The following is a 23,958-nucleotide window of genomic DNA, read 5'->3' as shown; positions in this document are numbered from 1 at the left end:
ACAACAGATGTACATTAAATGGAGAAAGTAGCACAGTAAAAAATGAAGGTATTTTATACTAGAAAATTATATTCATGTCCTGCATATACAGTTTTATACTAGAAAATTATATTCATGTCCTGCATATACAGTATGTTGATTTAATGATATGAAAGCAAAGTTATATTTTCAGAATCACAATAAAATGTAATCAAATGTCTTGACCAAAAAAAAATCAAAGAAATCAATTATATTAGAAATTATTTGTAATGTTAGGTGACTATCCCACAGAAAATTTCTAGGGGTAATTGACAAGATGAATAGTATTAACCATAACCATGCTTGCAGGAACAATTCTGTCTATATAAGGAGTAGAAGTTAAAACCAAAAATATTGTTTATATTTACAATGTAACATAAGACAATGCCTGCCGTGCCCAGTTCCTTTGCAACATCTCATTAATCCTCTATATGTTGTTGTAGTACTCGTTAACTCCTGCATCAGCTCCATTTACAGTGTCAGCAACTGGAACTATTATTTCTACAAAGGTGTTTGATTTTGAGACAGACCCAAAAAGGTAAATATTTTAATAGAAGACTTTCATTCAGCTTAACCATAGAAAAATATGTATTGAGGGCACAAATTTGAATGTTATTTCTTCAATAGTTACTCACTGGTTGTACAAGTGACGGATCCAAAGGGATTATCTGCTAATGGAACTATGATTGTTCATATTACCAATATCAATGATGAAACACCTTACTTCATTGGGTGAGTAGCAGAAAAAAGGATATCGTAAAGATTATATAATATTATTTAGGAGTTATGGAGAACATTATTTGTGACCTCCTGCATGCCTTCACTAAAAAAATGCCAGCCACCCTATATTTTTAGTTTTCTTACATATTAATAACTTTGGCATCAAGCATAATTTTTACTGGTGAGGCCAGTAAAATACCTGACAGGTGGCAACCCTAACTGTAATTTCTGAATGATAAGTAGGGAGTGAAAATCAAATATAGCTGAATGCAGTTCTCTACAAATAGGCAATTTTAACCAATGTAGCCTATCAGTTCGTGGCTGGCTTTACATATAAGAATCTGCAGTAATAGTAATTTCCAGAGAGTACAGTAAAATGCTTGACTAAGGTAAGGACAAAACCTACCCTCTTCCTCATTGGCCTAGAAATAACTGTACTCAGACATTGGTAAATACCAATGGAATTGACATAACATAGCATAGCAGAATTAGATTTAGATAAGTTAACTTTAAGTATAGTTTTTATTTAACAATACACATTTAAAAAATTATCTTTACACAAGTCTCTGGCAGACTCAGAATATATGTACCATAGCTGTACCAGGCCACCAGGGACTTTATCTCCTTGCGGGTTATGTAATGTGCTTGCTAGCTCAAACTATTTTACCAACTCCCAGAGAGCTTTGTTCTTAAGAAGGAAACTTAAACATTACCTTAATACTAAAAAAAAAATGCCTAACCAAGTGCTGTGACAGACCCTTCAGCCACTAACTATCTTTCTGTAGCTTGCTTCTTTTTTTATCTGCAACCTCTGACATACTTGTATGCCATATTAACCTAATTATCTTGGGGCATCGCTGGTGTACAGGCTGAACACAATTACTGCAGTGATGAATGTGGATGTACTATCTAGGTTTGTTCATTCCGAAACTTTTCATGCTGTAAAAGGCTAAATTGTCTGCATTTTGCTTCACTAAATCTTAGACCAATGTGCCATTTGATTTTATACTGCTGCTTTGTTTTAGAACAACATCAACATACACGATTCCAGAAGAACAGTTTCCTGGAACTGTAGTTGCGACTGTAACTGCTGCAGATCCAGATGCTGATGGCTCCATTAATACACTTCTTTACAGCATTAATACACCAACAGAATACTTCACAATAAATCAGTGTAAGATAAGTATTTCTGCTAGAGAGTTATATTTTTCTTAAAATATGAAACCTTGGGGTTAATTTAAATCATATGGTATTAGGTTGGTTAGACTATTTTGGAATGAAACTGCACGTTTTATCTCAAATACTGCAGTAGATTTACTTATATGCAAATTCAAATACAGTAATCCAGTGGATAGGCTGGTGTATGGTCCCGGTCATGCCATAAAAGCTTAGTTGGTAGATACAGATAAATTAACAGAGATGCATCCTTTAGTTGTTGCAGAACTGCGAAGTACAAATTCCTATTCCAGCAGCAGACATTTTAGGGGAAGCCACACAACCCCTGGAACACCTGGTGGAATTTGTTTGCATTTTAAACTTCTGTACAGCCCTATTTAAACCTCTATCTGCCACACAGTAATTTGTGCTGCAAACTGTAGGGATCACACTTTGCATAGCTGTTATACTAAATGCCTAACTTAATTGTAATAATACTAACAACTATCTTTTGCCTTTAGTGACTGGAGTGATCCAGATTGCCATGCTCATAGACCGTGATGCTAACCCACTACGGCTGCACCCCAACATAACTCTGGAAATCCAAGTACGGGACAGTCCAAGTGGTGGCCATTCAAATACGACCCTTCTAACATTCATTATTGAGGATCTGAATGATAACCCACCCACATGTGTACAATATGCATACAGGTAAGCTTGCTCTACTGAGTCCAATTAATCAAGTAGGTAACCGATAAATAGTATAATCTAGAAAATAATTGAATTTGTTTTAACCAGTATGCTTTATCTGACAAGTAAACTGCTATACAATGGGTTTGGCACCCCACCAGTGATTTTAGTTTATAACCTTGGACCCTGGGCTCCTGTTGTAGAATGGCCCGTTCTACGTATGCTGTAGAATGTCCTATTCTAAGCAATTTTTAAATTGGTCTTCATTATTTATTTTTTATAGTTATTTTTTAATTATTTGCCTTCTTCTTCTGACTCTTTCCAGCTTTCAAATGGGGGTCACTGACACCATCTAAAAACAAATGCTCTGTGAATCTACAAATGTATTATTGCTACTTGTTATCACTCATCTTTCTATTCAGGCCTTTTTTTATATTTTATATTCCAGTCTCCTATTCACTGTTGCTAGCAACCAGATTGCTGACATTACAAACTGGAGAGCTGCTGATTAAAAAGCTAAATAACTCAAAAAACACAAATAATAAAAAATCAAAACCAATTGCAAATTGTCTCAGAATATCACTGTTTACAGCATACTTAAGTTAATGCAAAGGCAAACAACCCTTTTAAAATCAGTGGGTGGTTTTCGCTGTTTCTTTTTCCACACAAAATGCATTGAAGTCAATGGATTTTTTTTTTGTGGCTTCATTTCCCTTGCAAGTAGGGTTGCCACCTGTGCAAAATTTTTTTACCGGGTAGCGGGGGGCAGGAACTAAAGGGGCAGAGCTGAGGCGCAAAAAGTAGCGGAGCTGCGACACAAAAGGGGCAGAGACACATCGGGGAGGGCAAGATGATGGGAAAAAGGTATGTTTCCACCCGAGGGCAGGGCCTTTTCTTAAAGGTATTACAAATTACCAGCAGCTACATTGCCGGTAAATTTGTATACCAGCCCCGGCCCTGGCAGGTGTTTTACCGGCTAGGCCAGTGAAATACCGGCCGGGTGGCAAACCTACTTGCAAGATACATTGGAGTCAATGGGCATTTTTTTGCAGCAACTTTTTTTCAGTGCAAAATACACTGGAGTCAATAGGTATATTTTCCTCAACTTTTTTTCAGAGCAAAATAGTGCTACATACATGAAGTCACAATAGCACATACATGGAGTTAATTGGCGTCACTTTTTTCACAGGAAATCTAAGGCGATTACATGTCTGACCCTGCCATTGCACTCTGTACTATGGGGCATGTTTACTATCATTGGAGATAAATATCTCCAGAGTCCTCTGGATATTTTGCCTGTAGCAACCAATCCAATCTTTACTTTTGTATTCTAACTTGTAAGTAGCTGTTCAAATCTAATTGCTGATTGGTTGCCATGGGCAAAATCTCCAGAGGTCTCTGGAGATATTTATCTCCTATGTTACTAAACATGCCCAATATGTCTAAACCATGGCAACTATATAAGAATCTGAAAGATATGCAAGTGGAACAAAACTGTGCAGATCCCAAAAACTGCAAATAAGGGAATAAGTGCGGCTCACCAAAAGTCCTTGTTGGTTTAATTCCACGAGTTATCCTGTGTACGATATCCCAAATCAATGTATCAGTAATGCAAATTGTTGTGGAACAAATCCAGGGCAGCAAACTCGACTGCAATATTCTTTATTGGGAAGCAGAGTTACACAACATGTTTCGGGCTATGCACTTTGTCAAGTGTCAGATCCGGAAAACTGTCCATGAGCATTTAAACAGATTTTTCATGAGTCATCTGGATCCCCCCCTCACGTATTCATCCTCAGTAATAGTTAGCCACCACATTGAAAGGCAGTGAAACAGAGCAAGTGTTGAGAAGTATGAATAAGCTGATAAAAGTCTTTGTTATGAGGATAGATGAGGAGAAGATGGCAACTTTGCAGTTGTTTACACTGGAGAAGAAGTGTTGAAGGGGAAGTATATATACATATACAAGTGGCGTTAGAATAAACTTTGATACTTTATAAACAGAATATATGTAACAGTTTCCGGCAGTTGTTATCATTTATACTGATTTTATAGCTGCAACGGTGTCCATTTTTCTCTACTCCTACCCAATTTATCATCTCATCTTTTCCTTTTTGTGGGTATGTGAGGCATTGTGCTGCATTAGAAAGAGTTGGCAAATATTTGTGCAGTGTTACATAATTACATATAATTATTTAATGTATAATATATAATCTATATTATATTATATATAATGTACAATCTGCTTCTTTTTGCTTTTTCAGCATTGCTGTACCCGAGACTGAACCACTAAATACTGTTCTGAAAAATCTAGCACTGGACTGTAATGATATTGATGTTCAGGCCCCCAACAACCTTTTCAATTTTACTGGGATCTCTGGACTTGGAAGCAATCAGAGATTTCAGCTTAGTCCTTCTGGATCTGGAAATATAATGGTTAGTACCTTTTTCAGTACCTCACCATTTCAAAGCTGGAAAGGGTCAGAAGAAGACACCAAATAATTTAAAAACTATAATAGATAAATAATAATGACCAATTGGAAAGTTTTTTAGTAGGGATGCACAAATTCACTTTTTTAGGATTCAGCTGAATCTAGAATGAAACATTTAGCTGAATACTGAATCTAAACCCTAATTTGCATATGTAAGTGAGGGAAATAAAGGGGAAACAGAACAGTGTGCTGTTTTTCTTGTTTGTGTAATCAAAAGTCACGTAATTTTTTTATATTCGGATTTGGATTCTGCCGAAACCTGCTAAAAACCGCCGAATCTTGGCCTAATCCTGAACAGAAGCCTGGATTCGGTGTATCCCTATTTCATAGAATTGGCCTTTCTATAACATACTAAAAGTTAACTTAAAGGTGAAACATCCCTTTAACTATCACTGCTGTAGAAAAGTTAAAAACGTAGTCTCCTTAAAATCTTATTTTTCTCTCAGCTTATTGGAGATCTGAACTTTGAAGCCCCAAACAACCTGGCTGTTGGAAATGAATACAGTTTGACTGTGGCAATACAGGACATTGCATGGCCTTACTACACCAGTAAGTTATTTATTAAAAAAAAATTATATCTTTATTTATATCTATCTATCTATCTATCTATCTATCTATCTATCTATCTATCTATCTATCTATATATATATCTATATCTAACAATAAATTAACAAATATGTAATTACTTCTTGAATTGTCAATTCTTTATTGTGGTAATAATGTTGCATGAACTAAATATATAGCCATCTATACTTCTCTTCAGCAGGGCTAGAATTGTGCAATGGATCCTATATATTCTGTTTATATAGACTCAAAGAAGGATTTCCCTTGGACCTTAGGCTAATAGCATGGTTGTATAAGTATGCTGCCTTCTAACCTCTCTGTCTGTGTGCATTGGACTGACCTGTGAGAGCATGCACACAGAGCTGATTTGGCACGTTAGCCTTAAGTTGCCCATATATTTGAAACCAAAAGCCGCCCCTTTAAACTTGAGGAAGTAGACTTTCAACTGAAGCATAGTAGACGATTCTTCATAGTGAGTGTTATGTTTTGGGTAGCCGAGGATGAGTAGAGAAAAACGGTGCTTTATTAGCAGAGTCATGCAGGTATTACACAACAGTAACTTTCACTTTTAAGCTATATGAAGTATGCACAGTATAAGTCTGAACACAATGACATCTATAGGCCATTTGTATAAACACCACATATTCCTCCTATAGTAGGAAAGCATTTGGGCAAATGTAATAATCAACAACAATGCATCTTAAAGCAATAATATACATTATTCACATCACATAGTCCTGGGTCCAGGTAGTTTTTTGATTCTCTCAGTACCACTTTCTTCAGGCCTATTAAAGTTGGCATCAGGAGTAGGAAAATGTCCTTCATCAAATGGAACTTCTCCAAAGTCATATGTTACAGGAGCAAGATGACTTGCATTCCATATGCGTCCATCAGTTCATATGTGTATGGTCCTCGCTGGCGTCTCACTTCAAGTGGTGTAGTAAATTTAGATTGTCCTTGTTTCAGTATTCCTGGTTTCTTAATTCTAACTAAAGAACCAGGCTGAAAGTGTACTTCTCTGGCACCACGTTTTCTGTTCGTATAAGCCTTGCATTTGGCTTGGTGACATTTCACAATGTCAATAGTAGATGATTTTGTAGTCACAGTATTTTGTGGAAGTTTGATGTCTGCATGTCTGCAACATGTAACTTAGTGTGCATCTGTCTGCCAAGTAATAATTCAGCTGGAGATGATTGGGTTGTTGCATGGCACGTTGCTCTGTAGTTATGTTGGAACTCTGTTGTAAATACTTTCCAAGATTTCCCAGTAAGATTTGCTGTCTGTAGTGCTTCTTTCAGACTTCTGTTGAATCGCTCAATTTCTCCATTTGCTTGTGGGTAATACACTGAAGATTTCCTATGCACAATATTCCTCTCTCTCAGAAAGAATTCAAACTCAGATGAGACAAACTGTGGTCCGTTGTCTGATATTAACTCCTTTGGATTACCTTCTCTGTTGAAGACTGTAGACAGAAATGTTATTACTGTAGCTGATGTTATATGAGAAACAAATGCAATTTCAGACCATTTACTGTAATAGTCTATCAAGGTTATAGCAAATCTACAATCTATAGGAGCATCTGTAAAAGGACCCATAATATCAATAGCAAGTTTTGCCCATGCTGAATCAGGGAATGGTACTGGTTTGACATCTGGTCTCACCTTAACTTTGTGTACAAAGTTCTTTGCACAGCCCAGTAAAGTGATGCTTTGTGGTGAAATTTTAGACACTGGCTGTGTGGCAGGCACTGGTGCTGTAGTAATGAGACCGTCAACTAATTGTAGGTTTAATGCAGCAAAGAGATTACTTTCAAGTATAGCAGTACCCTTATTCACAATGTAAAAGTCACATTTTGCAGTATTTGATTCAAAGTGTACAGTCACTGGCAAGCAACCAAGCACAGGGATTGGATCCTTTAAGTAACTGACCAGTTTCAGGGCAGGTGCAACAAACGGATCTTTTGCAAAGTATTTCAAGAACATATCCTTTGGTAGTATGGAAACAGCTGAACCTGTATCAAACATCATGTTAATGGAGTGTCCCTTGTCAGCAGAAGCAGTACTGACACTGACAGTGCATACGGTATAAACTTGTCTGGAATAAATGTACCAGCTTTATCCACGCTTAATACTGTGACATATGTAGTAGTGACTTCAGGAACATCTTTAGCAGAACTACGGCAGATCTTAGCAAAATGTCCTACTTTTGTGCAGTTGCGGCACCGTACCACTTTTGCAGGACAGTAGCATGATTTGTAGTGTGTTGTGTTGAACCACAGCGAAAGCAGTATTTTCTATTTGGATTTGCTGCACGGTTTTGCAGTGTAGGTGAATCCCTTTCCTTAGCACTGTATTTCGCCTGTGCATTATTAGGCCACTGTGCTGAATTCACAGTCTATACATTCCCATCAGTTCCCTGAGTGAGCGTTTTAGCCTCTGCCACTGCTGTTTCAATTTGGCTAGAAACTGTAATAGCCTTTGCAAAGGTTAAATCCTGCTCTAGGAGCAGTCTCTCTCTAATGCGAGGTGAGTTTGTTTTTTTCACTATTTGGTCTCTTAGCATTTCATCTGTTAGATTCCCAAAACTCACAGGTAACAACCAGCTCTCTCAAAACTGCTACAAATTGTTCTGTGGATTCGCCATTACGTTGTCCACGTTGGCAGAATTTTTATCTTTCAGCAACCACATTTACTCTTGGCACGAAAAAGTTCTTTATGGCAGTAAGAGCAGTTTCCTAAGTATCATCAGGTAATGGTAATGTATAGAATATAAGCTGTCCCTCTGCTCCAAGGCCGTGAATAAGTAAAGCACGCTTTCTAGCAGCAGAAATCCCCCTTGGTCAGCAGCAATAATGTAATTTTCAAACATACGGATCCAAGCAGTATAAGGTATGGTAGGCTCACCAGGGTTTGGACGAAAAGGTGCAGGCTGCTGCAGAGGTAGAAGAGCCATCCTTGTCGCCATTTGTTATGTTTTGGGTAGCTGAGGATGAGTAGAGTATAACAGTGCTTTATTAGCAGAGTCATGCAGGCATTACACAACAGTAACTTTCACTTTCACACTGTATGAAGTATGCACAGTATAAGTCTGAACACAGTGACATCTACAGGCCATTTGTATAAACACCACAGTGAGAGCAGTGAGGTTGTGGAATGTGCTGCTGGGTGATGTTTTGGGCTGATTTTATTAATGCTGTTAAAGAGGTGGTTCACCTTCAAACACTTCCAGTTCAGTTGGTTTCAGATAGTTCACCATAAATAAAGACTTTTTCCAATGACTTTTTATTTTGTATTTGTGACTGTTTTTGTAATATTGATGTGAAAATGTTAATTTTTCAAGTTCTAGAGCAGCTCTGGGAGGGGCGGTCGCCGACTCTTTAACTGTTCAAAATTTATACATTTGGTTGATACATTTCTTATGTATGTCCCTGCTGAGCAGAATTAGATTTCTCAGTCAGCACCTATGCTTCCCAATTCTTAAGCCCTGATGCACGTCCAACGGTTTCCACCATGTGTCCGTTTATTCACAATTTACAGATGTCGACAGCACCAGCCATAGATTATGCTGTTTAAAATGCCTTTATTGAGACATGGGTTTCTGGCCCCAATACACTTGCCAACGTTTCAGACCGCCATCTGTCTTTTATCAAGCCACCCACCCTCCTGCTGAGCAGAATCCCTGAGTTTCATTAATGGCTTCCAAACCAAAATTTGATAAAGAGACCCACATAACACAGAAACCCCTAATATATGCACCACAGTTACCTGTTTCTTCAAAAAGTACCGTATATACTCGTGTATAAGCCGACCCGTGTATAAGCCGAGGTACCTAATTTACCTAAGAAAACTGGAAAAATGTATTGACTCGTGTATAAGCCTAGGGGCCCCATGTCAGATTTCAAAATGTGAATGTGTAAATGTGTAATCATGTTTTATGGCATAGAAATCTATCTAAAACGATTTAAAAGAGTCAGAACTATTAGCTGGACAATTGCCACTTGTTTTCCCTGTGACCTCCCACCTGTCATGGCTGCTCAGAAGATCAATGAGGTGCTGCACCTAGGAAAGCAGAAAAAAGGTACCGTACGCTCCTTCCGCGGCCCCAACACACCTCCCTCTCCCATAGCGCAGGACTGTCTGTGCCTCTCCCATAGCGCAGGACTGTCTGTGCCTCTCCCATAGCGCAGGACTGTCTGTGCAGGTCCAGGAGCAGATACGCTCCTTCCGCGGCCCCAACACACCTCCCTCTCCCATAGCGCAGGACTGTCTGTGTGATCGCCGCCCGGAGCAGGTCCAGGAGCTCCGGGCGGCGCGTCCTTTCCTGCCGGCGTTCGCTCTCAAAATGGCGGCGCCCATGGCCGCCACGTGGGTAGCGGCCGCTACCCACGTGGCGGCCATGGGCGCCGCCATTTTGAGAGCGAACGCCGGCAGGAAAGGACGCGCCGCCCGGAGCTCCTGGACCTGCTCCGGGCGGCGATCACACAGACAGTCCTGCGCTATGGGAGAGGGAGGTGTGTTGGGGCCGCGGAAGGAGCGTATCTGCGGCCGGTGAGGGATTGGCTACTGTTGCTACGGTATGACCCGCGTATAAGCCGAGGTCGAGTTTTTCAGCACATTTTGGGTGCTGAAAAACTCGGCTTATACGCGAGTATATACGGTATGAATAAATGGCATTTTCTATGCTGCAATCCAGCTGGTTAACAGTTCTCTATCTGCATCATTTGAAATCCTGGCAGGGAAGGAGGGACTAAAACACTGATGTTACAAATTGTAACAACTTCTCCACAGCTTACAGACAGCATTCTGGAACTACCTAACCCACAATGCATTGCACTATGATGTTCCATTCCTTATTGAAATCACATGTGCAGGGAATTGTGGGGTTTGTAGGATGCAGTCTAAGGGCAGACGGCTGTTGATACAAAATAACAATAGCCAGTCAACTCAGCAAAATAATCAGAAAGATCAGCAGAAGAACATGGGGCTAGGCTTAGGGAACTGTCAGAAACCATTAAAAATCATTAAAAGTCTACATATTTTTAAATTTATGTATATTGCAAAGTTGCTTGAAATTGTGTTTACTTTTCAAAAAGCTTAAGTTATGTTTTTGTGGAGTTCCACTTTAAAGGCAGCTGTTAGAATTGATACGATATTTGCTAATATTCCCCTCCACAGATACTGCTGAGAAATGTACCAACTAATTGCACCAATTAAATGTAGCAAATTGTAACAGTTCAGATGCTCCTGGATCACTCAGCTGCCAGACTGAAATACTAGAGGGAGGAACATTGAACTTACATTTTGAAAAAACGGTACCAAAAGATGGAAAGTAGTTGAAAAAAATCTTTGTTTATGGTGAACAATCTGAAAACAACTCAACTGAAAAAAGTGTTTGGAAGGTGAACAACCCCATTAAAGGCCATACACGTAAAGATATGCTTGTTTGGCGAGATGGGCAGTACAATTAGATCACAGACAGTATTCTTGTCATCAGGGCGAGGAGGAGTGCATCATCAAGCCTACATATTGGTTGGACAGGCTTGTTGGAGGGCCCTATATACAGGCAGATCAGCTGCCAACTCTACGGCTCATTTATAAACCCACAGCAACCCATCAGTGATTAGTTTTCTTCCCAGTCAGCTGCAGGTAGAACAATGGAAGCAAACATTTAATTGGCTGTTGTTGGTTACAGCCCACATGCGAATTTACCCAGTGTTTATAAATTACCCCCTGTCTGTATGGACGTTGTATTTCCTCCTTAAGTTACCTTGTTAAGTAAAGAGATGCAGGTATATATAGTTATATATACCAATATATATATATATATATACATACATATACAGATATACCTATCTGTGCACTCTCATAACTATATATATAAAATACAAATGGAGCGCACACCAAGAGCCGGAATATATATATATGTGCCCTGTGGTTCATTTTTCATATGGAGGTGGTTGAACTTGATGGACTTTGGCCTTTTTTTTTCAACTCAAATTTACTACAGTATAACTATGTAAAGCATAAATAATAAAATATACACACAGTGGCCACATCATTATAATGTCAAATGCTTACTTGGATTAATCAGTGTATGAATGCCTTTTTCAATGACAACAACAGATGCCCTACAAATATATCTTTCCTTTGTAATTATTTAGCTTATATCTATGTATACGTGAAGACAACACCAGTCAATGAATATCCTCCTGTTTTCAACAGTTCTTCCTATGTGTTCAATGTATCAGAACTCTCCCCACGTGAGTAATATAGGATTATCAACATGTAGTACATGTGCCTTTCTATACATTTCTGTAAACATAATGAACCCCATGTCTCTTCTGTGTTTATCTTGCGAATACATAATTTTGTGTTTTCATATAAAATTCTTGTGCATACCACATAAAGTTGTGTGCACTTGCCTCAAAATGTGTGTGTGCGTGTGCACAAGAGCAAAGATTAGAGGGAACAGGGAAGTGGTTGCTCCCTGCTTTGCTGCCGACCCCTACTTCTGGCCGTGGTGCAGAAAACATTAGAAAGTTCAGGGTCCCAATACTGCAAATAATTTTTTTGGTTCTCTTTTCAAATGTATTGCATTGTCCCACCAAATGTTTAAACTAAAGTTCTCTTCTGACAATGTCCATCACTCTTGAATAACTATAAAATACAGCAACAGTCCATGGGAAGATCTCCAAAGATTCCAGTACAGTGAATTTGTCAGAGAGATGTGGTGCACAACATGTTATTCACTATGGGCCCTTTATCTAGCTTCGTTGAGATAGAAATTGAGTATACAGTGCTTTGTTATTCTTTTTCATCAAACTAGTGGAACTGATTTGGTAGTCTAGATATATAATAGAAACATTTAATAACTGAGGAAGTAAATTGTTTTCTATACCCCCCAAAACAATGTAGGTCTCTATAAAAAGTTATTGCATAAAACAGCTCATATGTAAAAGTTTAAAAGAATAAACTTTTTGGTAGAATGTGCCATTGGGTAATCATAAATAGATAATTGCAATTTTAAAAATTAAGGGACATCCCCTGGCATCCTGCAATTTATGGTGCACACAAACAAACCATACATTTTAGGGCACATGAGCCAATTAATGGACAAACTTCTGTTTTTTGCTTCCACACTTCTTCCTGTTACAGATATTTCTGGTCAGGTGATCTATTTAAGCCATGTAATATGATATAAACTATCAGTTAAGAATTCATTTTAGGGGTAACATTTCCTTAAAAGATTTTTTTTTCGTCTGTGAGTTGTATTTAAACAAAAACTGTTACCTTTTCAGCTGGATCTAAAATTGGGCAAGTGTATGCAACAGACCTAGACTACCCATATATTGGCATTACATACTCTATAGCAGCTGGAGGCAGTACACTGGGTGCTACCAATATATTCTGGATAGATCCCAACTCAGGGAATCTGCAGCTTGTCAATTATGCTGATTATGAGACCACACCAAAATATATATTTACTGTACAAGCTACAGATCCAGGATCAAAGATGTCAACAGCATCAGTGAGTTAACACAATGTTATGTAGATTCCATATTCTATATAAGCTTGTTTAATTTGCCATTTGTTATATACTGGTATCACTTATATTTATTGTATGCATTATTATTTAATTTAGGTTACAGTGAATATCTTGGAAGCTAATGATGAGAAACCAAAGTGTCTGCCAAATTATTACTCACTGGCTGTTCCTGTGAATCAGGCAGTAGGAACAAATATTCAGAATTTTAAGCTAACATGTACAGACCGTGACAGTGGTCCCACCTCATTCCAATACTTCATCAATTCAGGTACTTATTATTAGGTTATCTGTGGCATATAGCATGCATTGCTATGTTATTAAGATACCTCCTTATAAGCCTGGAAACTTACCTAAATGTAATTTATTATAAAATACTATACTGGTCTGCAAATTCATTGTCCTCTCTTGTAAATATATTTATATATAAGAAAGAACAGTAGAGACAATGACTAATAACATACCCATTACCTAAACATTCCAAGTGCTGCAACATAATCACAAACAGTTAAAGGCCATTGCTATAATGAAAAAATACAAAAAAATAATACTTTGATAAGTTCAGAAAATTGTTTTAAAGACAAAAAAGGTTTTCCTACTGTGAGTGAGCAGGCGATGATCTGTTTTACTAGCATAGGAGCTAAACTGCAATGTAATAAAGTCAATAATAATGCCACACTTACACTATATCGCTTGTTGAAGCGTCGGGTGCACAGCTGTGTTCCTCATTTACTAACATAGATGCTATTGGTGAAACTGCTAATTTTAATTGTTTGCTATGGTTAACTACATTGATGCAATTTAACAATAAATCCAGCAGCACTCCGATGAAGGTGAATCAAATATTTATTCGTGCTACTGGCAAAGCAACGTTTCAGGCTATTCGAGCCCTTGGTTAACCATAGCAAACAATTAAAATTAGCAGTTTCACTAATAGCATCTATGTTAGTAAATGAGCCACAGGGAGATCATATTATGTATGTCACCAAAATATCTCTGTGTGGCATTAGATACAAGAGAAAGGGACAGTTGGATGCTTTGTTGAAGAATTCAATCCCAGATATCTTTACAAACAGTAGCACAGCACTATTATATTCTTAAAAAGTCTTGTTACCACAATTATACCTGAGATTATTTATTTGTTTGATTTACAGGCAATATAAACAATCATTTTGCTTTCTCACCAAGCGCTGGCTCCAATATCACAAGTCTTATGTTGACAAATCCATTCGATTACTCATCTGGCGGTGACACCACTTGGAACTACAATCTGATAGTTTATATAACTGATGGCAATTTACTGTCTGCAAAAGCGACAGGTCTCATTCAGACTGGGACAGTGTCTTTATTTATCAGTGTTTATGTTCCTGGACTCACCACCCTTACGACTACTACAACGGTAAGCAGGTTGGGGGAAGGAATGGCTCAGTGTTTAAGCCATATGTAGGGTATTAAACTATGCATTGGGCATGGAATAAGGGAACGCTTAGAAAGGTACAATATGTTTTACCTGTATATAGACTGTGCTATACCATTTAATTTATAGTTAGTACAGTTCATGTTCATGAGTCCTTGAGTTTCTGGCAGTTAAGGGCAGTTTAATAACACCTGGGGGTCTAAGGCTGGAGACCCCGGGATTCATACCCCTATCCACTGGTACTCACTTTTCTACTCATGGCTGCATGGATATAATAATAATACCTACTGGAAATTTGCCATAAGCATAGCTTTATTGAAGCATATCTAACGGTTATCAACCAGTCTTTTTATTGTAATATTTTGTTTCCTTTGGCCATATTACTTAATTAGCTTGCCGATTCTTTATTGCTTTAACATTATTATGCAGTTTCTCAGAATAATATTCAGGCCCTGCGCAATTCAAGTACTCAAAGTACAGTTTGTATTGTAATAAGATACAGAGTATTGGTTACTGGCCTCTCTAGGGGACCAAAACAGCTATGATATGTTTGGGCCTCTGCCATTCTATTGTATCTGTAAAGCTTTAACCCCATATTTAATATTATCCTTATGTATTACTAGTACAATATAGTGACTCGAATGTCTCAAAGTATTTATAGATATGACAATTAGAAAATATATTAATATATATATGTGAATAATCAGTTATATTTTAACTTTAAATGATACCCCACTTCCCTTTAAGGGGTTGTCCATAGCTTGTAGTCTGTATGATGTGAAAGTAGATATTCTGAGACAATTTGCAATTGTTTTTTATGTTTTATTATTTGTTGTTTTTAAGTTATTTAGCTTTTTTTCCAGTTTGCAATTTCATTAATTTGGTTGCTAGGGTCCAAATTACCCATGCTACCATGCACTGATTTGAATAAGAGACTGGAATGTGAATAGGGGAGGGCCTGAATAGAAAGATGAGTAATAAAAAGTAGCAATAACAATACATTTGTAGCCTTGTAGCATTTGTTTCTTTATGGGGTCAGTGACTCAATTTGAAAGCTAGAAAGCGTCAGAAGAAGAAGACAAATAATTAAAAAACTCTAAAAAAAAAAATGAAGGCCAGTAGAAAAGTTGCTTAGAATTAGCCAATCTATAACATACTAAAAGTTAACTTTAAGGTGAACCACCCATTTAAAACATGTTTATGGTCATTGAAATCCTTGATGACTTTCAATAACCCTATAAACTATAGTACAGGGTATATGGTTGTCTCTATATAGGACTCTGAGCAAAGCAAATTTTACTCTGGAATAAAATCTTACTGAAATGTCAGCATTCCAGATTCAGGTATATTTCTGGCAGCACTCCTGTAGTAGCAGACATCAATAGGAGCTGGGCTTGTTGCAAAGTGGGACAGGGTTTTTATGGCAGATTGTGGGCATATCTGGGGGTGGCCCATCTTGTCCCACTTTCTAATATTCACATTTGTTAAAGGGGTGGTTCACCTTTAAGTTAACTTTTAGTAGGTTATAGAATGACCAATGCCAAGCAACTTTTCAATTGGTCTTCATTATTTATAGTTTTTCATTTATTTGCCTTTTAGTTTTGACTCTTTCTATTACTCCTCTTTATATTCAGACCTCTTCTATTCATATTCCAGTCTCATATTCAAATCAGTGAATGGTTGTTAAAGTCATTTGGACCCTAGCTATCAGATTGCTTTAAATGCAGCTCGAAGAGCTGCTGAATAAAAAGCTAAATAACTCCAAAACACAAGTAATAAAAAATTAAAACCAATTGCAAATTGTCTCAGGATATCACTCTCTACATCATACTAAAAGTTAACTCAAATGTGAACAACCCCTTTAAGGTATAAACCATATATTCTGTAGAAGTTTAGGAAACAGTGACACAGGGTTTTTATTTAAGAAGCCATATCAATATGTATTTTCTTGTATATTGTTTGGCTGTCCTTTACCAACTTTGTTATTTGTACAGTTTATACACAAATTAAATTACCCAGAACACTGTAAAAAGCAAATTACATTGTATCATTTTTCTATTTTAGCCCCAGAATGTGTATGTAACCCAGACTCTGAATGCCTATTCTGCTACAGCCTGGTATGTGCCTTTTGTCATCACACTTGGCAGCCTTCTACTTCTTGGCCTCCTTGGCCTTCTGATTTACCTACTTGCAAAATACTGCCCGTGCAGAGCAAGCCCCCAGCCGGATACTGAAATGCTGTGAGTATGGCAAATGCTAATTATATTGGTTTCCAAGCTTCAATATTGCAGAAGTGCCTAAAGCACATGCTGAAGGTTCATAGGGGAGCTCTGCAGTTAGCAGTCACCTTGTCTGATTAGTCATTTGGGGATTAATATTGGTAACATTGCTATAGAAGAGTATATATCAAATAATAAAAGCTACAACAATTATTCACTTTTGTCTATTTAGCAATAATAGTGAATTAGTTACTGGATTTGAAAGAGTAATCAAATAATAGTCTACAAGGTTCTTATGTGTTATTATGCCACATTTATACTCTTCCTTTTCTATTTCTTACAGGATCCCCCCAGGTACATATGGATTAATATAAATCTAGCACCTGCAAATACATTTTTGACAGCAACAGACCTGTTATAAGAAAAGGGGTTTCATCCTTTAGAGGACCAAAAGTCCACTTGAGTAAGGTGGGCCCTAAAGACCCACATTGTCCTGCATAAAAATGTTACCAAGGCGTGCTTCCCAATTTTCTTTAAGGGAATATTTGGGCAGTTTAGTCCATAGTTTTTATTTTTCCCATGTACAGCCAGTTACACCCAACCACACACTTACACTTTTGGGTCCATGAATTTGGACTGCCCTGCCTAATCTAGAATAAAGTTGGCCATAGATGTTGAGATTTTTAAAAGATCCGATCCTCATCGTGAGACCATGATTTTCTCGGAAAATATCGTACGAATTGACCATCAACTAAAAAGACCAATTTGCCAGGAAAACAAAGGGGAACTGCCTGCTTGGCCCTGCAAACATAGATAGATTGCACTGGGACGATAAAGATTTTTTAACCTGGCCGATCAATTTCCTGACAGATGTCGGCCGAAAAATCGTAAGATGTACGATTGTTCGAATCCCACTAACCGCACGATAATTTCAAAGGATTGGTCGGACTTCGCTAAAATCGGTCGTTCGGCAAGAAGAATCGTTGCGTCTATGGGGGGCATAAGAGTACATAATATACAGAAAATTATGTAGTTACATTATATATTTTAAAAGTCATTCCTGGTAGGAGTCAAAATTCAATCCAGTGAATCAGAATCTTTTTTAGCAACCGTTATAGAAGAAAATTGCTTTTGCACACACATATACTAAAATTGTACTATAGTCACAGTATCAGGGACAAAGCACAGATTGGGTCAGATGACTGTATTGTTACAAGTGTGTGTATTCTGCACAATACACAAAGAAAGGTATGTACAAATACTGTGAATATTGCAGCTGTTTAGGGCCACCTGGTTTGATTTTTTTGTTTGTCTCTGAAAGTTAGCTATAAACATCATAAAAATATTATGTTATGCATGGGGTAATCAGTTAATAATCTTTCACCAAAAGTACCACTCCATAGTTTTCATATTGTATTCAGACAGGTAGGAGCCAAAATTCAATTCAATAAATCAGAATCTGTGTACAATGTTAGTTTAAACAGTCTCACAATGGCCTTCCTGTCTCTTAGTTTGCCATCTCTATACTTCTTGCACTGTATGCCACAAAAAATGCAGTTATTGGAAATAGTCATATAAAGGTAATATTATATCATCTTTTATTTTGTAGAAAAGAAAAAAGTCAAGCATGATGTCTTCTGGGTATGTTATTTCTTATTAATATTGACTTCATATTGTTTTGTCATGGACTATGGGCCCATGGCACTCTAGGCCTTTTTCTCTACCAGCATATTTCTATAGGCAGCCTGAGCAGCTAACAATTCCATGGGCTATACAATAAGTACAGTGTTTTCCAAGTGCCTACATAAGCAGTGAGGAAATTACCTAGTAAACTGTAGAATGTAACAGTGTGTATACTTAAATCAGGGGTGTAACTACAGAGGAAGCAGCACGTGCAGCAGCAGGGGTCCCATGAGGCCCTAATAAATAAGCAATGTCAACATATACTGTACAATGGTAAAACCGGACAACCTCTATATATTGGGCAGGGTCCTAAAATTAATTTGTTGTGGGGCCCAATAACATCTAGTTACACCACTGACTTAAAGGGGAACTAAAGTCTAAAATAGAATTATGCTAAAAATGCTGTATTTTGAACTTGCTGCACCAGAAGTCTAATTAAACAAATGATTTATGATTTCAAAGTTGTCTGCAGGGGGTCATCATCTTGTAACTTTGTTAAACATCTTTGCAAGACCATGCACATGCTCAGTGTGGTCTGGGCTTCAGTTGGGAGGCTAAGCTTAGGGATTGTCATAAATGATCAAAACAGCACAAGTCAAATAATATCTGCCAGAGAAGCTGATATAGCAAGACTGATTAATAATCAGAATATGTAGACTGCACTGGGTCTGCGGTTACAAATCTCTACACAATCGCCGGCTGCTTAATAGGGAAACAAACAAAGCTGCTTGAGTTCTGGGAAGGAAGGTGGGGGGCTACCACTGCTGTTTGAAAGTATGATCAGTTTCCCTGCAGAGCAGTTAGGGACCATCTGAAGTTTCCTATCTGCAGTTGTCAGAGCAAGTAAAACAAAGGGGGAATTTCACTGCTTACAATGAGGTTTATTATAAAACGGTTCATGTTTTAATTAAAGTATATTGGAGATGGATTTCTTTTTCATTAAAGAAAGTAAAGATGGGATTTTATTTTTTTAGCCTTTACATTCCCTCTAAAAACCATACACTATGACTAAGCAGTGATTGTCAGTTGCCCTTGATTTATCACTTTATGTCAGTCGGTGCTTAGGGTGTTAGTAAAACTGCATATTCATGTTTCCTCCCTTCACAGGAAATGACAAAGATAAACACAGTGTTTGATGGAGAAGCTCAAGATCCTAGTAAGTAATTTGCCATGAATTTGTATTGTACCCAACGTTAGCCAATAGTGAAGTTTCCTGTGGCAACTTAATCCTGTCACTCTATTTCTACAAATAAGATAAGATGGTATTTTAATATTTTACCTACCTAGATACATACCCACATTTCCACCTACATATACAATGCTTTTTTATTTGCAGTCACTGGCAGGATTTATGAATACAACTCAAAATCTGGAGCTAGGAGATGGAAGGATACACAACAACCTATTGAATCAGGCCAAACATTGCCTCAAGTAGCAGTCCTTCCAGTAGGAACAACCCAACCACCAGAAAGCACTGTCAAAGCAGTTACTCCAAGAGGGACCCCAAACAAGAGGGAGAAAACCCCTACCAACCCAATAAAGTCTGAGGAGAATGCAAAACCTGCTACCCCTAAAGAAACTACGCCCAAAACACAACCAGAAAAACCAATCACTCCAAACAAACTTCAGACACCGAGAGAACCATCGCCCTATGCAGAACCTGTAAGACCAAATAGGTCTCCATTGTCACCAAGAAGATCTCCAAAAGTCTATCCCAATGTGCCAAACACACCATTTTAAACAAAGAAAAGGAGGGCTGGAAAGAAAGAAAGAAGAATGTAAATTCTTGTATGTTTTTTTATACTGCAAAAAAAATCAATATTTTTTTTAAATGAAGCAATGAAATAAGCAGTGATTCAGAATAATTATTTGTTTGCATTTATATTTAAAATGGTGATGGCTGATTTGTACAGTAATGCAGGTATATATCTATCTGTTTTAGCAAACTTGGTGTAAAGCAGTGGTTCTTAAGTTTCAGGTTTTTTTTTGGACTCCACTCATAAGGTTTTAGCAGAAATGCAAATATTGGCATATTAGTTTTTCAGACATAGTTCTGAGTATAACCAGGACCCAGTGGTGTAATTAAGATAATAGGGGCCCCTCCAGAGGAACATTTGGGGGCCCCAGCAGTGGTATTTTCAAGGCCCAACCCCCCCAACAGAGGCATTTACAACCCCAATAGTAATGAAAAACCAGGCTGCTTATCTAAAAGACAGAGGATAGGATATTCAACCCCTTATAAATAACCTAAATTCCTTTCAAGGCAACTTCAAGCTACTTCAGAAAAACTAAGTGGTGTGTTTTCTCACCGCTGATTTACATTAGTCAGGGGGAAAGCATTTTCTGGAGATTAATCATCTGTAGGGATGGGCGATTTTGACCCGTTTTCGTCAAAAATTCGCCGCTGGCGAAATGTTGCGACACCCATTAAAGTCTATGGGCAACTAAAAATTGTCACGCAGTGAAATTTTTTTTGACGCGCGTCTTTTTTTTCCGACGCACGACGCCATACAAGACTATGGGCGAAACAAGGTGAAAAAATTCGCCCATCCCTAATCACCTGTGTTAGAGCAGATTTATTGTGGGCAACTAATCTCCACATGAGCCATATTCTTTAAGCAATCAGAAGTTTGTTAATAATAAATAAAATTCAGCTTAATATATTAAGATTGTAAGCTCCTCTTCAGTCTCTATTTGTAAGTCATCTGTATATTTAATTTTTTTACTTTTCTGGTACTGTACAGCAATGCTGAACAAATTTTCAAAATTAAACCTTTGTGTGTATCTTTTGCTTACCAGTCTATGATTAGTTTTTTTTAATATTTAAATGGTGATCAAATTAAAACACAGAATGCAACAGACTTGTTGCTGTTGATAGAAGACATGGAGTACTTATGATATTGTGTTACAGTATGATGATTGCCCCACCTTCACTGTGTTTATTTAAAGTACTGGGAGCCAAGCACCAACATGACGCATTGCCTCTCAGTAATGAAAAGGTGGCATATCCAGTTTTACTTCTTGGATCGGTTACGCTTTTACTGGGAACATCACAGCAAAGAATGGATTGTGATATTATTTGTGCCATTATATGTACCGGATGACACGGAGGAGCACATATATACGGGTCAGTTGCCTGGGTGCTGGTTAAAAATTGTGTACCAAAATGAGATGGGTAACTATGGCGATCATTGCAAACAACCATACAGAGTACCAAGTTAATAGTATACTTTCACCAATATTGTGTGAGAATAAAGGAAATAAATTACAGCGAGAAACCAAAGTCGTAGTATCCTATTCCATGGTCGAAGTATCCAAAAAATTACTTCGAATTTCAAATTTTTTTTACTTCGAAAATTCCCTCGAATTCACTTCGACCGTTGATAAATCTGCCCCTCAGTGTGCATACAGGTGCAGTGAATAAATATAACTGATTACAATATAGTAATCTCATTGAGACATATTCAATCGTCAGTAACGTAACAATAAAAAAATATTTACGACCATGAAAGCACCAGCGCAAACGAAAAACATAATAATCATTAGATTAAGCACTAACCAGAACAAAATCAGTCGGTAATTTCAGCATAGAAGCGGAGGCAGTCTAGGACATTATTTAACCTCTGAATTCCCTGTTTAAAAGCAGAAAATAAGATGGGGAGCTACAGAGGGCTGCTAAAGGGCTGTAAATTGCTGGGGCTACATTTTGCAAAGGTGAACACAAAGAGTATATGGCACATTGGATGCATCAAGTAAAAAAATAAAGATGGCAATGACTGTTTACGCACAGAGACCAACTGAATAATAGAAATTAATACATTTTGTACAGTGTCAGATCCCATACTTGTGCTTTAACAGTATGATATAATAACAGAGTTGAAGAAGGAATGTTCTGCGGCCCTGTATCCTTCCAGTTACCATGGTTGGACCTAGGCTTTGATAGTAACCATGCAGCAGCTCTTTACATCATGACATACTTGGCCCACCTTTATTTGCACAGGTCACAGGCTACTGATAAGGACTTAAATTTCAACACTAAAGAACAATAAAAACAACAGAATAAACAATGGTCAATGTTCTCTGCAAACACTATGCACAACCCTGTACCAGACTTTCCCTCTATTTGTTTCATTCCATGATTTTTATTAGTACAACATATTATGTTTCTGGTATTCACAAATAATTATAAAGGTGATTTTTGTTTAAAAGGTGGAATAAGCAAATAAGTGTAAACTGTTTTTATACCATCACATCACTTCTTTGCTTTTTATATGTCTATATGCTTTTTATTTGTATATATTAATTGTAGGGGAAATAGCTGCTCAAGATTGTGCTAATGTAAGGAGCTTAGTGGGTGTGAAATGCTTTACATTACTAAAACAACACTTAATCTGGCTGCTAAAAAAAAATTATTTTATTTTGCCAAAGAGGACCTTTATAGCTAGTGCTTTAAAAAAAACAAAAGTCTACTTACCTTACCTTAATTCCTGTGGTACAGCCTAAGGGTGGTGGCAGACATGGCTAATCAGGGAGATTTGTCACCTAGCGACAAATGGCCTCTTCTTGGGGTGACTAATCTCCCCAAAATGCCTTCCCGCCGGCTAGAATGTAAATCGCCAGTGGGATGGCACTCGGAACGCTTCATTTTTGACCAAAGTTGCCTCAAGGCATTTCAGGGAGATTAGTTGGCCGAAGAAGAATAAAAATAAAAGCTGCCAACAGACTGTGTCAGCAGTTTATTGGCCCGTGTGTGGCCCTCTGATGGGCTTCCCTGAACGATATCTGGCCAAGAGTCCTTTTCAAATATTTTGGTGATCCCTCACTCACTGTATTCAGGGTATCTCCAACAGAGTAGCAGCCCCGTCCAGCCACAAACCTTCCAAATTCGATTCAAATAAACTCTGGAGTCCCACAGCAATTCAATGCGTCTTTATTTCACACAACATGTTTCGGATAAAACATATCCTTCATCAGGTGCTTGTGATGGATAGCACCTGATGAAGGATATGTTTTATCTGAAACATGTTGTGTGAAATAAAGACACATTGAATTGCTGTGGGCTCCAGAGTTTACTTGAATCTAATCTGGCCAAGAGTCGGCCAGATGTTAATCGGGCAGGGGTTAAATGTGGATGTGGTCCCGCGATCTGACCGCCCAGATGATCAGATCGTTGGGCCTTAAAGGTGGGCATATTGAAATGGGCATATCGGGGAGAGATCCGCTCCTAAGACACCACAACCTAGGCATGTCTATGTCTACGTAGGGAGTAGCAAATTATTATTTAAATTTAAATGAATTGTTTGCAAACAAAATGGGTAAAAGTAGATGACAGGGAAAAAAGCGTATCCTATTCATTGGGAGCACACAGTGAATTGCGTTATGCTCAGTGTACCACTTTGGTTTAAAGGTGTTGGTCAGGTCACTTTAATACAAATAAATTCATGGTTCATACACAATG

General features: G+C 37.8%; 1 protein-coding gene across 1 annotated transcript in view; it reads left to right on the top strand.

Moving 5' to 3' along the window:
* cdhr3.L (cadherin related family member 3 L homeolog) overlaps positions 1-21,293 on the top strand; it is a 35,037-nt gene extending 13,744 nt beyond the window's left edge. Inside the window, exons 5-19 of the mRNA XM_041586522.1 lie at positions 462-556; positions 646-750; positions 1,764-1,912; positions 2,415-2,604; positions 4,848-5,019; positions 5,522-5,624; positions 11,800-11,898; positions 12,937-13,166; positions 13,281-13,452; positions 14,336-14,580; positions 16,663-16,838; positions 17,161-17,171; positions 18,427-18,458; positions 19,608-19,656; positions 19,837-21,293. Of these exons, the coding sequence (XP_041442456.1) occupies positions 462-556; positions 646-750; positions 1,764-1,912; positions 2,415-2,604; positions 4,848-5,019; positions 5,522-5,624; positions 11,800-11,898; positions 12,937-13,166; positions 13,281-13,452; positions 14,336-14,580; positions 16,663-16,838; positions 17,161-17,171; positions 18,427-18,458; positions 19,608-19,656; positions 19,837-20,240 (2,232 nt within the window). The 3' untranslated portion in view covers positions 20,241-21,293. The remainder of the gene's footprint in view (positions 1-461; positions 557-645; positions 751-1,763; positions 1,913-2,414; positions 2,605-4,847; positions 5,020-5,521; positions 5,625-11,799; positions 11,899-12,936; positions 13,167-13,280; positions 13,453-14,335; positions 14,581-16,662; positions 16,839-17,160; positions 17,172-18,426; positions 18,459-19,607; positions 19,657-19,836) is intronic.
* The last annotated feature ends 2,665 nt before the right edge of the window (positions 21,294-23,958 follow it).

Source organism: Xenopus laevis, chromosome 3L (assembly GCF_017654675.1).
Source record: "Xenopus laevis strain J_2021 chromosome 3L, Xenopus_laevis_v10.1, whole genome shotgun sequence".
Classification (NCBI taxonomy): Eukaryota; Metazoa; Chordata; class Amphibia; order Anura; family Pipidae; genus Xenopus; species Xenopus laevis.
Note: the sequence above shows the minus strand (reverse complement) of the source record. Positions and strands in the feature narration are given on the sequence as shown.